The sequence below is a fragment of the Megachile rotundata genome, chromosome 11 (genome assembly GCF_050947335.1).
Source record: "Megachile rotundata isolate GNS110a chromosome 11, iyMegRotu1, whole genome shotgun sequence".
NCBI lineage: Eukaryota > Metazoa > Arthropoda > Insecta > Hymenoptera > Megachilidae > Megachile > Megachile rotundata.
Genome location: NC_134993.1, coordinates 8,443,093 through 8,460,873, shown reverse-complemented (window position 1 = coordinate 8,460,873; position 17,781 = coordinate 8,443,093). Strand labels below are relative to the sequence as shown.

At 29.2% G+C, this 17,781-nt stretch overlaps 1 protein-coding gene across 5 annotated transcripts in view; it reads right to left on the bottom strand.

Moving 5' to 3' along the window:
• Positions 1-17,781, bottom strand: part of Myc (bHLH transcription factor Myc) — a 265,387-nt gene that overhangs the window by 246,450 nt on the left and 1,156 nt on the right. For 2 of the 5 annotated variants that reach the window (XM_012283224.2, XM_012283225.2), the window contains exon 1: positions 6,325-6,462. Coding sequence is in view for 3 of the 5 variants with exons in the window: in XM_012283228.2 (XP_012138618.2) it covers positions 6,325-7,075 (751 nt within the window). In the remaining 2 variants the exon portion in view is untranslated. Of the gene's footprint in view, positions 1-6,324; positions 7,081-16,619; positions 16,915-17,781 lie in introns of those variants that run through there. The other 3 variants (XM_012283228.2, XM_003702389.3, XM_076537573.1) reach the window with 3 other exon arrangements.

Genomic DNA, 17,781 nt, shown 5'->3' with positions numbered 1-17,781 from the left:
CTCCTATCATACAAACAACGTACACACAGCTAACGGTTGTCGTTCAACGAGATATCATGTGTGTATGTGTAAATACGTATGTTTTATATCTATAGAACACGTTAGGATGTCGCCATGTGGCGCAACGCATTTTCAGGTGGCAAACGACACAATTTTCTTCGACTCATCGAGACGCCACGGTGATTCACGTTCAGATAAATTTGTGCAATATTAGATCTCGAGTGTATTGCACAGAATTACATTTAGTCTGGAATTACGTACTCATATATATTATACAAGATTACATTTTTAAACAAAATTACATTTTTATATAAATTTGTACAAAATTAGATCTCTGTACGAATGCATTGCGTAGAATTACATTTAGTCTGGAATTACATTCTCATATTATGCAAAATTACATTTTTATATAAATTTGTACAAAATTAAATTTTTGTATTACAAAGTAATATACTTAATAAAAGTATATTGTTTTTTCTTTTAGGGTAATTATAGATAAGTCGTGTATGTTCTCTGTAGTAAGAAAGCTTGATAACAAAGTATGAAAGATTTTATAAAGGTTTTCCAAATGTGGACCAGTTTCACAGGTCGAGAAATTATGCTAGTCGCGCCAAATCACTTCTCTCCCGGAATCACTATAGTTAGATCAAGCAGAGGCACGTGAGGGAACGTCTAGCTAGAAGAAAGATACGTGACGAGCCCTGAAAATGACCGGTGAACCAGTGGAAACCTAATCGCAAGCTGCCAGACGAGACAACCTAAATGACGAGTCGAGGAATTTTTGCAACATACCTACATTTTCATGTGGAAAACGTTAAAACGTCTAATACAACGTTGGAAAAATAATTAAAACGTCTAATAGAATTATTACTAATAGTACTGACAGAATTATTACTAATAGTACTAATAAAATTCTTAAAAACATTAAGAAAGTAATTATTCATTATTAAACACATGTATTGTGTATTTCATATGGAAATTCATTTACGAAAGAATACTCGATTAATACAGTTAATTTGTTGTTACAGGATATATAATGTATTAATTCGTTACGATTAAATAATTTTAATGAGATTATAATGAGGTTTATTAGCAAGTGGTATGTGCGAGTAAGTGCAGCAGGCGAGGGTTAATTAACGGGTTCACTGCCGCGTCATGCATATGTGGGAGTTGCGATATAACACGTGTGACAATGTAGCACAATGGATGTTAATGTAGTTGAAATCACGGAAGTGTTATTACATGACTTTAGGAGATTCTCATGAACTGTGTATTAGGAAATAGCAATTTGCCACTTCAGAAATTTGGGAGTTTGCAGATTTGGAAATTTTTGAATTTTGAAAGTTTGCAGATTTGAAATTTTGGAATTTTGAAAGTTTGCAGATTTGAAATTTTGGAATTTTTGCGATTTGGAAATTTGGGGATTTTGGAAATTTTTGAAGTTTGCAGATTTGGAATTTTGAGAATTTTGGAAATTTGGAGAATTTTGGATATATGGAAATTTGGGATTTTTAGAAATTTGAAGATTTGAAGAAATTTGGGGAATTTCGAAATTTTGAGAAATTTGGAATTTTGGAAATTTTTGAATTTTTAGAAATTTTGGAAATTTAGTATTTTGAAAGTTTGAAATTTTTGATTTTGCAAGTACGCAAATTTACAACTTCACATTTGTACACTTTCAAAATCAAATGAATAAATAAAATTTATCAGCAAGATAAACACTACCTAACGCATTTCTAATACACATACAAGTGTTTCAAATATCATAGCCTTCTCATCCGAATTATAATTAAATTATTTTAATTGTGTAATACATTTTCTCACTCGAACAATTTATACTATGTATGTCACGATACCATCAGACTATATGTACATATGTTCTCGAATCGATACAGAATATAAAACACTGGTCGAGAATTTGAGATGATGTAATCATTAAAAGATTACTTGAAGATAAAGCGAGAAAGAATGAGAGCAAACAAGACAACAGATACCGTACGTTATCGGTACTCGACAATTGATCAGGAATTGTTTACTACAATTTATCACATTGTCATCCGTAATATGTTACGTAAGTACACGTACATAATTAATAAGTAATTAATTCACAATATCTTTATCTTATCTAATTTAACTGCTTACATATAGTTACATTTTATTCGAAAAATCAATAATTATTATTTGTTTTAGATTATCGTAAAAATGTGCTGCTATAGATATTACTGTTTTATTAGCTTTTTATTTGATAGTGGACGTGCAATTTACCTGAGTGTTAATGATTGTTAGGGAGCAATTTTTTAATATGAGCTCTGTAGGATAAGCATAGGATTCTGTAGAGAAAAATTGCAATATAGGGGAAGAAAAAATTCGTTATTAGGTCGATTTTCAAATTCTAAAATTTGGGGAATTTAGTTGAGGTATTAAAAAATTTAGAAATCTGAGTATTTTGGAGAATTGAGAAGATTGAGGTTTTAGAGATGTGAGAGATTTAATAATTTTTAGAAATTTGAGAATTTTACAAAATTTGAGAAATGTGAGAATTTTTAGAACTTCAAAAAATTTCAGAAATTTGGGAATTTTTAGAATTTTGTAACATTTGAAAAATTTGAGAAACTTGAGAATTTTGTAAAATTTGAGAAATTTGAGAATTTTGTAAAATTTGAGAAATTTGAGAAATTTGAGAAATTTGACAATTTTGTGAACTTTGAATCCTTTGAAACATCTTTGAGAAATTTAAAAAATTCAACATCAAGAAATTTAGAATTTTTAAGATTTCCGTTTTCAACAATTTCAAATTTGCAATTTCAAAATAATAACCACCTTTTCTGCAGTGGTCTAAGATTACAACCCCAAGGACACAGAAAATTTGTTTTTTTACGTAAAGAAAACTTAATCAGTAATGTATTCACATAATAAATACATATATTCAAATAAAATTACATATTTCTTATCTTCCAATAAAATATTTACATCACCTTTTCAACAAATAATTTTTCCATGTTCCCAACATTGAAACTCACGTACAATTTTCCAGCTATTTTCTTTTTTTATCTAATTATTTTATATCTGTACATCGTATTTATTAAAACTGTCCACCCTAATTGGATAATTTATATTTTCTCATGTAAGGTGAAGTGGGGTAAGTTCGTAAACGGGGCAAGTGCGTATACAGGCTATTTTTATTACAATATGAGCGAAATTTCTCCATTTAGTATGTTTGTTTCCTTGTTTTGTTTCACTATATCCCCTTTTATATTTTACCTAAGAGTACTTCTTTGCAGTGTAGAGTACTTGCATAATGCAGTAAAAAGAATTTTATAGCGGATTTGTTAATAATTCTGCTCTTGTCTCATCAAACATGAAATAAAGTTTCAAAGTATTTAACTTCAAGTTACGCTCTTACCCCATTTTCGGGGAAAGTGCAGAGTAGTTGACATTTTAAACAATTTCCTATCAAAATCAAAATTTACAAGGAAAATTAAGGTCCTAGTTAATATTAATTAAATAGTAGTAATTATGCAAAGCGTTCGATATCGATAGCGTTACGTATTTACATAGCAGACTGAAAACACTTACGTTTAAATACCAACTCTACAAAAACCAGTCTGCACTTACCCTACTTCACCTTATTTAAAGAAACGCTAAGTCGATGTGATACAACCCTAGAACCTTCTAAACGATTCTTTTCCTCCAACGAAAACACCATTGATCCTATACTAATTTCGTATTCATTCGTGCCTCACCAATGACGAATAACAGAGAACATGATTAGCATACTCATACGGGTACCTAAATTCGGCGAAGTGCACTTTCGAAATGCTCTGCCGTCAATTGCACTCGATTAACAAGATCCTTAGTTCGACCTTGCTGCCTTTGTTGAGAGGGTACAAAAGAACGACATGAATAAACTCATTAATCCTTTAAGAGACGTACAGGATAAAACTTATCTGACTTCAGCAACATGTTCTTACATTTTGTACGGAAATGCATACCTTTACTGTTACTAATAAATAAATGACGTGTTAGGAAAATATTTAACCCCTCCTTGTTGCAATAAATGTGATTTCAATTTAATGTGCTTCATTAAAATTTGTACTCATTTTGGAAATTTTTTAATGTATGAAAAATTTATGTAAATTTTTTTGTTTTACAGAATGTAATTGATTAAAGTATTTTGTTTTACCAAATATTGTTAAATAAACTTGTTTACTTTACTAAGTACTGAAATAACTAAATGTAAATGTCAAAATTATAGAATTTAAAAATTTGGAAATTAGAAAATTTCAGAAATTTAGGATTTTTGGAAATTTGGAGTTTTTGAAACTTGGAATTTTGACAATTTTTGAATCTAATTTGTTAATTTTGCGACCTATAAATGCACAAATTCATGAACTTAAAAATTTGAAAATTAGAGAATTCAGTATTCCAAGAATTAAAAAAATTTTTTAAATCCAAGAATTTGGAAATTGTACAAAATTAAAAATATAAAAACTAAAAAACTTGTTACTGAAGAGAATGTTTAAATTAGCAATATTGCCTAATTTATACTTCCTTTACATCGTTATTATCCCTAAAGAGACTACTTCATAAAACCGTTCCTACCATACCATTTCAAAGAAGTTAATCGATCACATCCTACATAACAATCCTACGCCAATGCCTACCTTCGACATTCGAAAGTTAACGAAATCTTTTAATTCAGTTCAGTATAATCAACTTGCACACTCAAGCAATTAAATATTGATGTATTCCCTAAATTATTCGTGTTTCTCTTATTATCCTACTACTTATCTTGAAAACGAGGAATGCCTATAAACTGCTGCCTAAATTTCGAATAAAACTTGCTACCTGAAGGGGCTGTAAAAGTTTGATGCTTATCATTTCCTCTTTATTTTTCTAGTAATACATAGACAGAAAAAAATACTCTAACGTAAAATAGGTATCTAGTTACATGGGATGTGCTTCTCTTTCCCACGTTTTTAATTTCAACGTCAGGGTCGCGTTTACCACTTCGCGAAAGCGACACGTGGCTCGTATACCGCTATTTATCGCTAATTTATTATAGAAACTATTTATTGTAAGGATTCATAAATTTATAAATACAATTTATGAAAAAAGCAGTTTACTTTTATTTATTAAAAATAATTTAATAGTAAGTGCTTTTGTTTTAAATCTTTTTGCAATTCTGTACTGTAATATAATTTAACACGATGTCAAAAATTTTCTTTTTTTAATATATATTGTTTTTAGAGGGACAATTTTTATATATTTGGGGCCCGAAAAGCTATGGACACGACCCTGTTGAATATCGGTCCTTTATGTACAAAATTATAATTAATGTATAATTGTTCATTACTGAATATTATTTCAACGACACTTTTAACGCATAAAACTCATAGAAATTAATGTACAAGTTTCTTAAAAATTTGTCTTTATATAAAAACAATAATTTTTCTCTTATCTTTTATCACTGCGAAAAAAATCACAAATGCCAAAACATAAATAAATAAATTATTATAAAAGAATCCTAACAAATCAAGGAACTATCTACAATTTCAACATGCAAGATTAAAACGTTTTTAATAACTTAATTTGTAACTAAACAAATTAATAGTGCGAGTGCCTCACAAGAAGTGCGACTGTAATTGGTCAGAATAGGGACACGCCCCCATCCCTTCATACAGTGATGCTTCACCCGATTAGTACCGAAGAGAAACGAAGTAACCCGACGTGTACCGAATCGCCCGACGTAAACCGAATTTTACAGGAAAGCGATACAAAACGTTTGAAATTACAAGTCAATATGTTTTAAATTGTTTAACCTCATTTTAATCTGTTTAATATTATAGTATTAACATGTTAATATATTTGTAGAAGTTTCATAACAAAATAAAAGTTTTATACTTGTATTAGGATTGTACTGATATGTCACTGTTTACGTTCAGTTCGGATATTCACTCACTTTTCCACGTTCAATCAACGAAGGAACTATACGATATAAGCGAAAGTCCAGACCCAAAAGTTTAAATCGAGGTTTTATTTTATTCTACTTTAGTTTATTATAAATTTTATTAATAACTATGAATTTTATTTTATTTTTGAAACGTGTCATTACTTCTGAAGGCATCACAACTACACGATATAAGTGAAAGCATAGACCCAAAAGTTTAAATCGCGGTTTTATTTTATTCTATTTTAGTTTATTATAAATTTTACTTTATTTTTGAAACGTGTCATTACTTTGTCAAGGCATCCCATGAGTATGAAGAGATACAGAGTCCCTGTGCTGTTCTCGTAAGGCACGTAAGTAAAAAATGAACTCACCAGAATCAGAGGGTGTCTGCACGCCAAGATGCTCGAGGTTTTTCGAGGCCGGTTGATTGAGGTGGTAGCAATGGTCGCTGAGAGTGTTTCTGATATTGGTTTCCCTGTGCACTTGACACTGACTCTCGTCTTCTTTTCTCCTGTCATGGAATCTGACCAGTTGACCGGTGACCTCGCTAACGGGCACAGCCTTCGTGACTACCTCTGACATGCTCTCATGTATGTTGATTTGGTCGTGTCTGAAAAACGGTCCCTCTTCTTCGGCCTCCGTGTCGGAACTCGAAGTTTGTGGTGTTTCCGGCCTCGTGGAGTCGCCGTCGCTCTCCAGATTTTTCGCGCGGCACGGTTGCTGGGTTTGTTGTTGGCCAGTTGGCATGGAACTCCCCGTTTGAGCGTTATTCGCTCGCGATATCAACAGACTCCGTCCTGCCGGCACTTTCTTCTGTATCTGCGAGTCCTTTCTCGCCGGTAACGTCCTATTGTGTTCTTTGCTAATGCACAGACCCGCCCACATGCAATCGTGATGACGAATCTCGCGGGACGCCAGACAGGTCATTTTGTTGTACAACAGGTCCGGCAGAACACCGTCATCGAACGTTCGCTCGTGATAGAAGTCCGAGTAGGCGTCCACTCGGTCCACCGGGAAGTCGAAGTCGAACTTCTTCCATATGTCGTCGGACACCACCGTTGCGGTGTCCAGGGGCTCGTCCAACAGCCCCAGGTCAGGGCAGTCCCAAACTGGCACCGGCATTTCGCCTGAAACGTTTACATATTTTTTATTATTGATATGACGCTAATTCTCAGTTTCACTATAATGTTAGAGAATTAGGTACCCTCATACAACACGGTTTCATGAAGCTAACGTCTTATAATATTTCTGTTATACTATTTAGCTATAGCATAATCTGAGAATTGGTCCTAGCCATATAACACGGTATTTTGAGTTGCAATTTCGTAACCAAAAATCTAAAGTTTTTAAATTTCAAAATTGGAACATTTATAAAATTATAAAATTTGAACACTGAAAATTTCTGTATTTTCCAATTTCAAGCCTGAATTTTTTTTAATTAAAAAATTTTAAATTCCAGTTTCTGAATTTCCAAACCTGAAATTTCTGTGTATCTAAATTCCTAATTTTCCAAATTTGTAAACTTCTAAGTTTGAAACTTTCTAAATTTGGCAAGTTGTAAATTTGCAAAATAAAAATTTTGCAGGCTGAAAAATGTGCAAAATATAAATCTTGCAGGCTAAAAAAATGTACAAAATAAAAATTTTGCAGGCTAAAAAGTTTGCAAAATAAAAATTTTACAAAGCTAAAAAATTAAAAATTGGGATTTTTGAAACTGAAATCTTCAAATTACTAAAATAAAAAATTTTGTTGAATTAACAAGCCTGAAATAATGAAATGTTTTATTTTATTGCTTCAGTACCGACATTTTATGTAAGTATAAATATACGTAGTAGTATTTAATCAGCGTAATTGCACGGAATGAATGAAGGGGTGAAAGAACTGTAAGGCTGATAAGAACCTATAGTGTTTTGTATTGTACTAAATACTATAGTACCGTGGTATGACGAAGCTATGAGACCGGAAATGGTAGTGAAGTGTGAGTAAAGGAATGTAATTAAAGATAGGAAGGTACTGTGGTATGCAGACACCCATTCAAACCTGCAAGGGATAGCTTAAATAATCTACTTGCTTATCTAGATTGATAAGACATAAATAATGCATAATTACAAAAAAATGACGATTAAATTATTCTGGAAGACTGATACAGATTTAATCAGTAACTAAAATTGAAAATTATACAATCTCTTATTTTTCCATTTATAAATTTGAAATCATTATTACTGAAAATTGGAAGATTTCAAAATTTCAAAATTAGCTTTGAAATTAGACAATATTTCAATTTGATGTTTTTGTTGATTGAAAATATTTTTAATTTGAAATGTCTGAATGTTAAAATTGCTTATTATGCAAATTTGTAAATTGAAAAATTTTTAAATGTTATATTCGTATTTTTCCAATTTTCAGATTTTCTGAATTTCTAAGTTAAAAAAGTGTAAACTTGCAAACTTAAAAATTTGTAAATCAATGAATTGGAAATTTTTGTATTTCTAAATTTGATAACTTAAGAGATCAATATTTTTTGTTTTTCAATTCTTAAAATTGTAAAATTGTAAACTTGTAAACTTGCAAAATTGTAAACTTGCAAAATTGTAAACTTGTAAAATTGTAAACATGTAAAAGTATAACTTGTAAAATTGTAAACTTGTAAAAGTATAACTTGTAAAATTGTAAACTTGTAAACTTGTAAACTTGTAAAATTGTAAACTTGTAAAAGTATAACTTGTAAAAGTATAACTTGTAAAATTGTAAACTTGTAAAAGTATAACTTGTAAAATTGTAAACTTGTAAAATTGTAAACTTGTAAACTTGTAAACTTGTAAACTTGTAAAATTGTAAACTTGTAAACTTGTAAACTTGTAAACTTGTAAACTTGTAAACTTGTAAACTTGTAAAATTGTAAACTTGTAAAATTGTAAACTTGTAAAATTGTAAACTTGTAAACTTGTAAATTTGTAAATCTGTAAATTAAAAATTTTTGAATTCTAAAATTTGGAAGTTGGAAAATTGGGTAATTTTAAATATGAACTATATCTATTTCTCTCCCTAAACTACAAAATAAAAAATTTGTTAATTTCAGCCTTTTCAAAAATCCATATATATAAATTTTTAAACTTGAATCTTTAAATAAATTTCTTAATATATAAATTAGAATAAATTACAAATTTTATAAATTAATATATAAATTTCCAAATTATATAAAAAACTTCTCTCTCTTTTCCTTATACACACTAGTGTCCATTTAGTGAGCACCCATTTTGCCCATCACTAATTTAATTCCTATGACATCCCCAGTATAAATCATTCGCCCAATTATACATCACAAGACTTCCTTCGCAATGTTACATCTAGTTGCTTCACTGCAAAACATCATAATAAACGTTTGCTGTTGCATAGCATGTCGTAACGTCTGTTTATTATCATAGAATCAGCAAAACGAATACAGTTTAATACTATGAAAATACGTACGCGTTGCTTAGTAAAAATAGACGGCCTTCGGTAACGACATATCACTTTGCACAGTTTTTTGTCACACTTCAACAAGGAAATACTTTTAAACCAAACGACAAAATCAATATAGCGAACGCAAAACAGTTTGTCAAGATATACGTTGCGTTGACTACTCGTGATTGGGGAATTTATTTGACGAGTAAACTGTGCACGCAAAATATTAGTAAGTCGTCAGAACTAACAAGGAAACGCGCCATCTTTGAAATCGAGTTGATGTTTGCGGAATTATAGATGTACTGTGCGAAATCATAATACTCTTTTGCAAAAAGAAATTAACGCAATTCGTATACAATTTTTTTGTTGTAATTTCACAATTTCTTGACTGCAATATTTAATATTAAAGAGTGATGGATTTAGAAATTTGACTTTGAAATTGATGGTAGAATTCAATAGTAAAAATTGCGCAATTTAAAAACTTGAGAATATTGCAAAATTTGAAAAGTTTCAGAATTTTTAAAAATCATTTGAGATAATAAAAAAAATGTAATTCGAAATTTTTTTAATAAATTTCAAATTTAACAAATTTTTCATATAAATGTTTAAACCATATGAATATAATTTTCATCAGAGTATTTATTATCAATAATATTTAAATGTTATAGATAATTCAATATATTGGTATTATCGTTAAAGTAAATAATTGAAAAATATTAGTTTGTAAATATAATAACGTCATTTGCAATTAGGTTAGATCATATTAGAAATTTAAGTACAAATATATTTAAATGATAAAACGTAACCTAACATAACCTAACCTAAATTAATAAACTGAAATGGCAACATAACCTAATCTAAACTGAGAATTTCAAATAGCAACATAAACTAACCTAACCCAACCTAAGAAACTCGAATGACAACATAACCTAACCTAAACTAATAAACTCAAATGACAACATAACCTAACATTATTGTATTAAGTTATATTCAACCGTCTATTGAATTTAAATAATAATAAAATGACAATGAACACTAATTTTCTATTTTAAAATCACATGTGAAAGAAAAAATTAAGAAATGTCACTTTAAAATATTTTTAAGAGAAATAACAAAAAATTAGAAAATAGTAAAATCATAAATAATGGTGAAATAGTAAAATGATAAAATAACAAAGTAGTAAAATTGCGAAATAGTAAATAATAAAATAACAAAGTAGTAAAATTGAAAAGCAGTAAATAATAAAATAATAAAATCATGAAATAATGAAATAGTATAACTAAAGTTGGAAAATTGCCAAATAGGAAAATAACGAAAAAAATGGCAAAACTATAAAACAGTCCAATAATAAAACAAAAAACAATGAAATAGAATGATCATTTAAAAGTAACGCTTGCCTTTTAAAAATACATGCAGACAGTCAGGCAGACAGAGTTCGTTTAAATAGAATAGTCAGATAAAAATACGGGAATCATGATAACCTTGTGGTAAACTATGTTAAACTGAGAATTTATAGGTTCTTATGTTTATTAGATACAGCCATTACCACTCGAATATAATAAATTTTACGTTTTTCTATAATTCCAAATTTGTACACTTCTAGATTCCCAAATTCCTAATTTGAAATTTAAATTCACAAGGTTTCAAATTTTTTAATTTTTCAGTTTTCAACTTTCTAAGGTTACAACGTTCCAAATTTGGAAGTGTAAAATTTCTAAATTTTAAATTGCGAATTTGAAAATTTTGAATTTCTAAATTTTTGCGACCTCAAGTTGCCAAATTTGATATTTTCGAAATTCCCAAATTCGAAAATTCCGAATTTCTAAATTCCCAAATTCGAAAATTCCAAATTTCTAATTTTCCAAATTCAAAAATTCCAAATTTCTAATTTCCTAAATTTTTAAATTCTAAACCTCGAATTTCCCAAATTCTAAAATTCCAAATTTTCAATTTCCAAAATTCGAAAATTCCAATTTCCCAAATTAAAAAATTCCCAATTTCCAATTTCCCAAACTAGAAAGCTCCACATTAAAAAATCTTGAAATCCCAAAAAATCTCTTCGGTTATGTTCACCAAGGGGCATTGAACCCAAAGCTATTAAACCTGTTCCCGAGAAAAAATTCTAATTACCAACGATGAAATGGTTAACAAATAAAACGTCTATTCACTATAAATTCTCAGTCATGATTCTATGTAGTTCGAGTTTTCTTGTTACAAATTGAACACTCATGCGTTAATTCCATTTCCAATTACTCGGTTGCACTCGCTCTGTGATTCATCGTAAACAAGCGCCAGATGAAATTCTCAACGTATCCTCCACATTCTTGGAAACATATAATTAATATCAGATATACCTGTCAAAACGATGCATCTTACATTTAAGCTACGATATCTTTTATTAATCCTTTTGGCGTATATGGATGACATTTAAATTCCCCTAAGAATTATCAATTATTTTGTTAAAAATAAAATAGATATTTTTGTCATTGAAAATAAAATAAACATAATAGATATTTTTATTGTTAAAAATAAAATTAACAAAATAAACATTTTTAGCATTAAAAATAAAATAAACAAAACAGATATTTTTATTGTTAAATATAAAATAAATAAAACAAATATTTTGATTGTTAAAAATAAAATAAACAAAATAGATATTTTTGTCATTAAAAATAAAATAAAATACTTGTATTATTTAAAACTATACATTAAGATATATACTGTTTTTTTTATATTTCACTAATTAATTTTTATCGAAATAAATAACTGTACAAACCAGTAAATTTTTTGTAAATTAATTAATACAACCTTGTACAAATAATAATAATTGCTTATTTTTGAACTTAGTTTTAAGTTCAAACAATTAATAAATAATTGTACAATACGGTTTATCCCTTAGCTGTAACGCAAAACTAAGTTAAAGATACCTGGCCATGAAAGTAAATCTATCGATAAAGACCAGTGTCGAAACGAATTTTCGTTGGAAGTCAACCTTCGAATAAATCACGACGTCTCGAAACATCCCTATGGACGCCAATAGTAACCTTCTCCCTACGTGAAACCGTTACATGTTTCACTATAGACTTATGGGCAACGATTCACGGTACATTTTAAACACCAGGTGCTGTTGCGAGACCCTTAAGATCTATCATGACCTCGGCATGCGCATACGCAACGAGCCAACGTGGTCACATTCAACTATTCTAGGTAACATCTGAATGCAAAGAGGATACAGTTGACTCCGCTGTATCCACGATACGAAGAAAAATCAATTCTCTCTCGGGATGACGCACCACTTTGCACATCGGCACACGTAACACTGGCACAATTCAATCCTGTCTTCTCGAGGAATGCAATTGTTACACAGCGTTCTAGAAGTAATAAATACTTTGGGAAACATATTCTCTTTGTCCATTCTCTTCTATCAGTTTCAGTCAGAATTACTAACGCTATGAAAATCTTTTGGGATTTATTATTTTATAATATATTAATTTGGAATGGGAATATATTAGTTTTTATCACTGTGGAATTATATTGCATAAGGCTTTCATTATTTTTTATTATATTGCATAAGGCTATGGTTATTTTTTATTATATTGCATAAGGTTATAGTTATTTTTTATTATATTGCATAAGGCTATAGTTATTTTTTATTATATTGCATAAGGTTATAGTTATTTTTTATTATATTGCATAAGGCTATAGTTATTTTTTATTATATTGCATAAAGCTATAGTTATTTTTTATTATATTGCATAAGACTCATTATTTTCTATTGTATTGCATGAGGCTTCCATTATTTTTTATTATATTGCATAAGCCTTTCATTATTTCAATTCTTACATGGATATTTAACGTATCAATCCAGGAATTAAAATTTGACAGTTAATAGGTTAAATACTATGAGAAACATTTTAGAACTTATGTGAATTTATTTTGAAAATGGAACAATTTGCATATAAGCTTGATTGGGTTAAGTTAGCTTTTTTTTAGTCACTTTTAAACAATATTGGGTACTAAACATTACACTAATACTATACAATACTATACTAAACAAAATAAAAAAAATGTCTACCTTGTTTACAAACAAGGATTTTAAATAATACTCCATTTTATTAAAATGTCCTTGAATATCTTACAACAAAAAATTGGCGCCACTATCAAAATAAAAGGCTCATGTATTCAATTATGTAGAACCATATTCAATGTTGTTTAATAGTAATGCAATAATGAAATTCATTGGCTATCTTCAGAATTGAACTCTTCAGATCTTTACCTAAGAGAATGGATAATAAGGTTCATAAACTCTAAGGTTTATAAACCCAAGCTGATTGCCGGCGTTATGGACAGTGCTGCCCTCATACAAGAACGCAGAGATGACCTAAGAACTACTATTATAGTAAGTGTATGGTGGAATTTTTGAACAGTTATTTCAAACCGTTAGTCTTCTATTTTATATTTTATATAATTAAGTTAACTAATTCTCTTTCATAAATTTTTGATCAACTTTCATGCTTGATAATATATTTCTGACTCACCCTGAAGTTATTATCAATTGAATTTTAAATTTCTTATTTTTTAATTTAATTTTAATTTTCCATTTTTTAATTTAATTTTAACTTTCCATTTTTGAGTTGAAATAATTTTATTTGGGATTTTATTTTCTTTGAAATTGTGTGTTCGGAAGAGTGTTATACATGTTAGGTAGTTTATGGATGACATTTAAGTCTCTACACTGAAAACGTCAAATATTGAAATCTTGATAGCTTCTGACTATTAATTATATAATTAACAGAAATTGACAACTGGTCACATGTGATTTATACAAAAATTGTTATATAAAAAAAGAGTATAAAAAAAATGTATAAAAAAAGAGCATAAAAAATTGTCATAAAAAAGAGCATAAAACATTGTTATATATAAAAAAGAGCATGAATAAATTGTCAAATAAAAAAGAGTATATCTAAAGTATGTATAATAATATTCTGATTGAAACTCCCTGTATGTAATGACAGAAGAAACTGCGGCCGGTGTCATGTGTGCAATGAGAAGTCACATGGGAAGACACGATCTGGGTGGTTCGAGTGACTCATGTGTTACACCGAAATTCGTCGGGATATCAGTTTCGTAAATCTCCACGTAAGAAAACGGGCGACGTAGATGTTTTTTATTGTTGGTATTATAGTTCAAACAGTACATCCACTTGATTAGGCTCGACCCGATAACAACCACCCTTCCTTTACAAGTATCATACGAGATATGAAACCTTCGTATGGTAAATACATGCTTGAGGATATTGGTAAAAAACATTATAAAATGAACACTATTCAATATTATATTAATTCAAAATTAATATTTTGATATTAATTCAAAATTGCCAAGTAAAATTACTCTTGAAAATTTTTGAATTTTATAATTTTTTAGCCAAATATTTAAATAGATGAATTTACAAAATTTTTAATTTTAATTTGATGTGAAAATTCCCTGAAAATTTCAAAATTTTCAAATCTTAGGGCTGTCAAACCCAAGGGTTACAAGTTTACAAATCCACAATTTTTAAATTTTCTAATTTCATAATGTAAAAACTTCCTCATTTCTCAATTTTCTAATTTCATAATATAGAAATTTTCTAATTTCACAATATAGAAATTTTCTAACTTTTAAATTTTTCAATTTTTAATATTTTTTAAATAAAAATTCTAAATTTAGTAATTTAAAAATTCATAAATTTTCAAATATCCAAGTTCTGATATTTTTAAACTTTCAAATTTCAAAACTTCACAGTTCTCAAATCCACAAACTGTCAAATCCACAAATTACTTTTCTAATTTTCACATTTCGAACTTTTCAAATTTATAAATTTCCTAATTCTCAAAATTCTAAATTTCCAAACTCAATTCTCACATCATTAAATTTTCAAATCTAATTCTCAAATCATTAAATTTTCCAATACAATTCTGAAGTCATTAAATTTTCAAACTCAATTTTCAAATCATTAAATTTTCTAATTCAATTCTCAAACAATTAAATTTGCAAGCTTCTAAATCCCAAAATTTGTCAAGTTTCTAAATCTAAAAAATTTGTGCATTTCCTGAAAAATTTCAAATATCTTCCAAAATTAAAAATTTCAAAATTTTCTAAACTCTCAAATTCCTGAAACTAAAGTTTTCATTAAAAAACAAGCAGTCTTCCCTATATCACAATTATCCCTAGAAAAATCTGCAAAATACTATAATCATAATTGTTTAACATACAATAATTTTTCTTCAATTATTAAATTAAATTTAATTCACAACATTGGTAACCCTTAAAATTTCAGCATGTCAAACATTTTAATTTATATTTTTATGTAAATTTATATTTTATCAAGTGTCCCATAAAAATAAATGTAATGTCAGTAACAAAAATGTTTCCACAATATATTATCCTTTATGCCAAAATCCTAATAGTATAAATTACAGTATATATACTTTAATTAAAGTTCTTCATAATGTCAATTTATTGTAGTCTGCAATAATTTCTTTCAAATTATGAAATTACATTTAATTTACAATGTTGGTAACCCCTAAAATTTCAGCATGTCAGATTTTAATTTACATTTTTCTGTAAATTTATATTTTATCAAGCGTCCCATAAAAATAAATGTAATGTCAGTAATAAAAATATTACCACAAAATATTATCAAGTTTATAGCAAAAGCCTAATAGTATAAGTTATTAGTATATTAAAGTTCATATAATAGTATAAGTATATTAAAGTCCATCATAGTGTCAATTTATCTGACCACCGGTCAGTCACCTGTCTATTTTCAGAATTTGCATAAATTCACTTAAATCCAAAAACCAAGTCATCCACCTTGTCACATCCATGTCACAAAATTCGGGGAATATTAAAAATACGAAACCATAATGAAAACATCGAAAATTTGTACATCTGTCTTTTGATCAAAGACAGACCTGATCCATTGGATTATTTACAAAAAGAATACACACAAGTTTCGAAGGCTCCGTCGAAAAGAACTAATGCGGGCGTTAATATTTTGACAAGCGCGCAGACAAAGACATTTAACGGTTAAACGAGTTGTTCTTCGTGAGATTCTTATCGACGAAACACCGAGAAGAAAAATAAGCAACAAGACGAAAAAAAAAAGCAAAAGAGAGGGGCAAGACCGTGGCCTTTGTCACTCGGTCGCCCGTGAAAAACAATGACACATTATCCGTACCTCCTTGCCCCTACTGTTGAATCGAACAAAAGACAGTCGGTAGGGGGAATCACCTTCTTAGAACGGCCTTGAGAGCGAAAGAAAGTACCATGTGTTACTTGTTCAAGAAAAAAAAGAAACTTTCGTTTAAACTGATCCTGAGGTGTCGAACACGCGCGGAAAAAGTGCTCCTTGACAAATAGTAAACAAAGTACGCGAGTGTTTTGGGAGAAACGTCGTTTCTTGCACGAATTCCATCGGGCCGTTTGATCCGACATCAAAGAAAATTAGAAATTCGAACAAAAAAATTGGACACTACAAAATTAAATATTTGAAAAACATTAACACGTGTTTTAATTCAAATTTTATTGTAAATATTTTTTAATTTAAAACAAGTAAAAACACTGCAGAAAAATTAGAACGCAACTGCAAATGTAACTGCAGAAAAATAAGAACGCAACTTCAAATGTAACTGCAGAAAAATTATAATGCAACTGCAAATGTAACTTGTAGCAAAATCAACCTTGAAGAGGTTAAGGTTACTTCCACACATTGTAGCAGAAAATTCACTCGACGCACATGACACCACATGATAGAAATTTCAGCACAACAAGAGAGGAGAAATTACTGATCAAAAAGAAAAATTTTAGACTTTCGAAAATGATAAATAAATATGTACGCATATGCATACAAGTTGCAAGCGTTCATGGTCCTCAAAGCACTTTTTTGCCAACACGTCGAAACAGAGAAACCGGTCCACCAACGGCAGCAGCTAGGTGGCAGTGTGTGCTTGCTAACTTCCGAATCGAATATTACCGTTCAAGCATGTAACGAACTGACAGCTTTTCTGCCGCGCACCAATTAACCCCAAATTCTTGGCGAAACAAAATGGAACATACAAAAGAACAATCGGTGTATGATCCTTTGCCGAACAATCGCGAATAAATTGATGAAAAGTAACCGCACATGCAGCATACGTGTTGCACGACATTGCGATAGAAAGTGTAATATATTGGTTAACGTATCTATCGCTTGACATATTTTCACTTATATTGATCCACTAGACAATGTAAATAGTAATAGATCTAGATAGAAATAATACTAGGTAATTTAAACTAAATAGGAAAATATTTTATATGAATATTAATATTTGAAAATGTCAAGTTATATGTTATTATAAGTT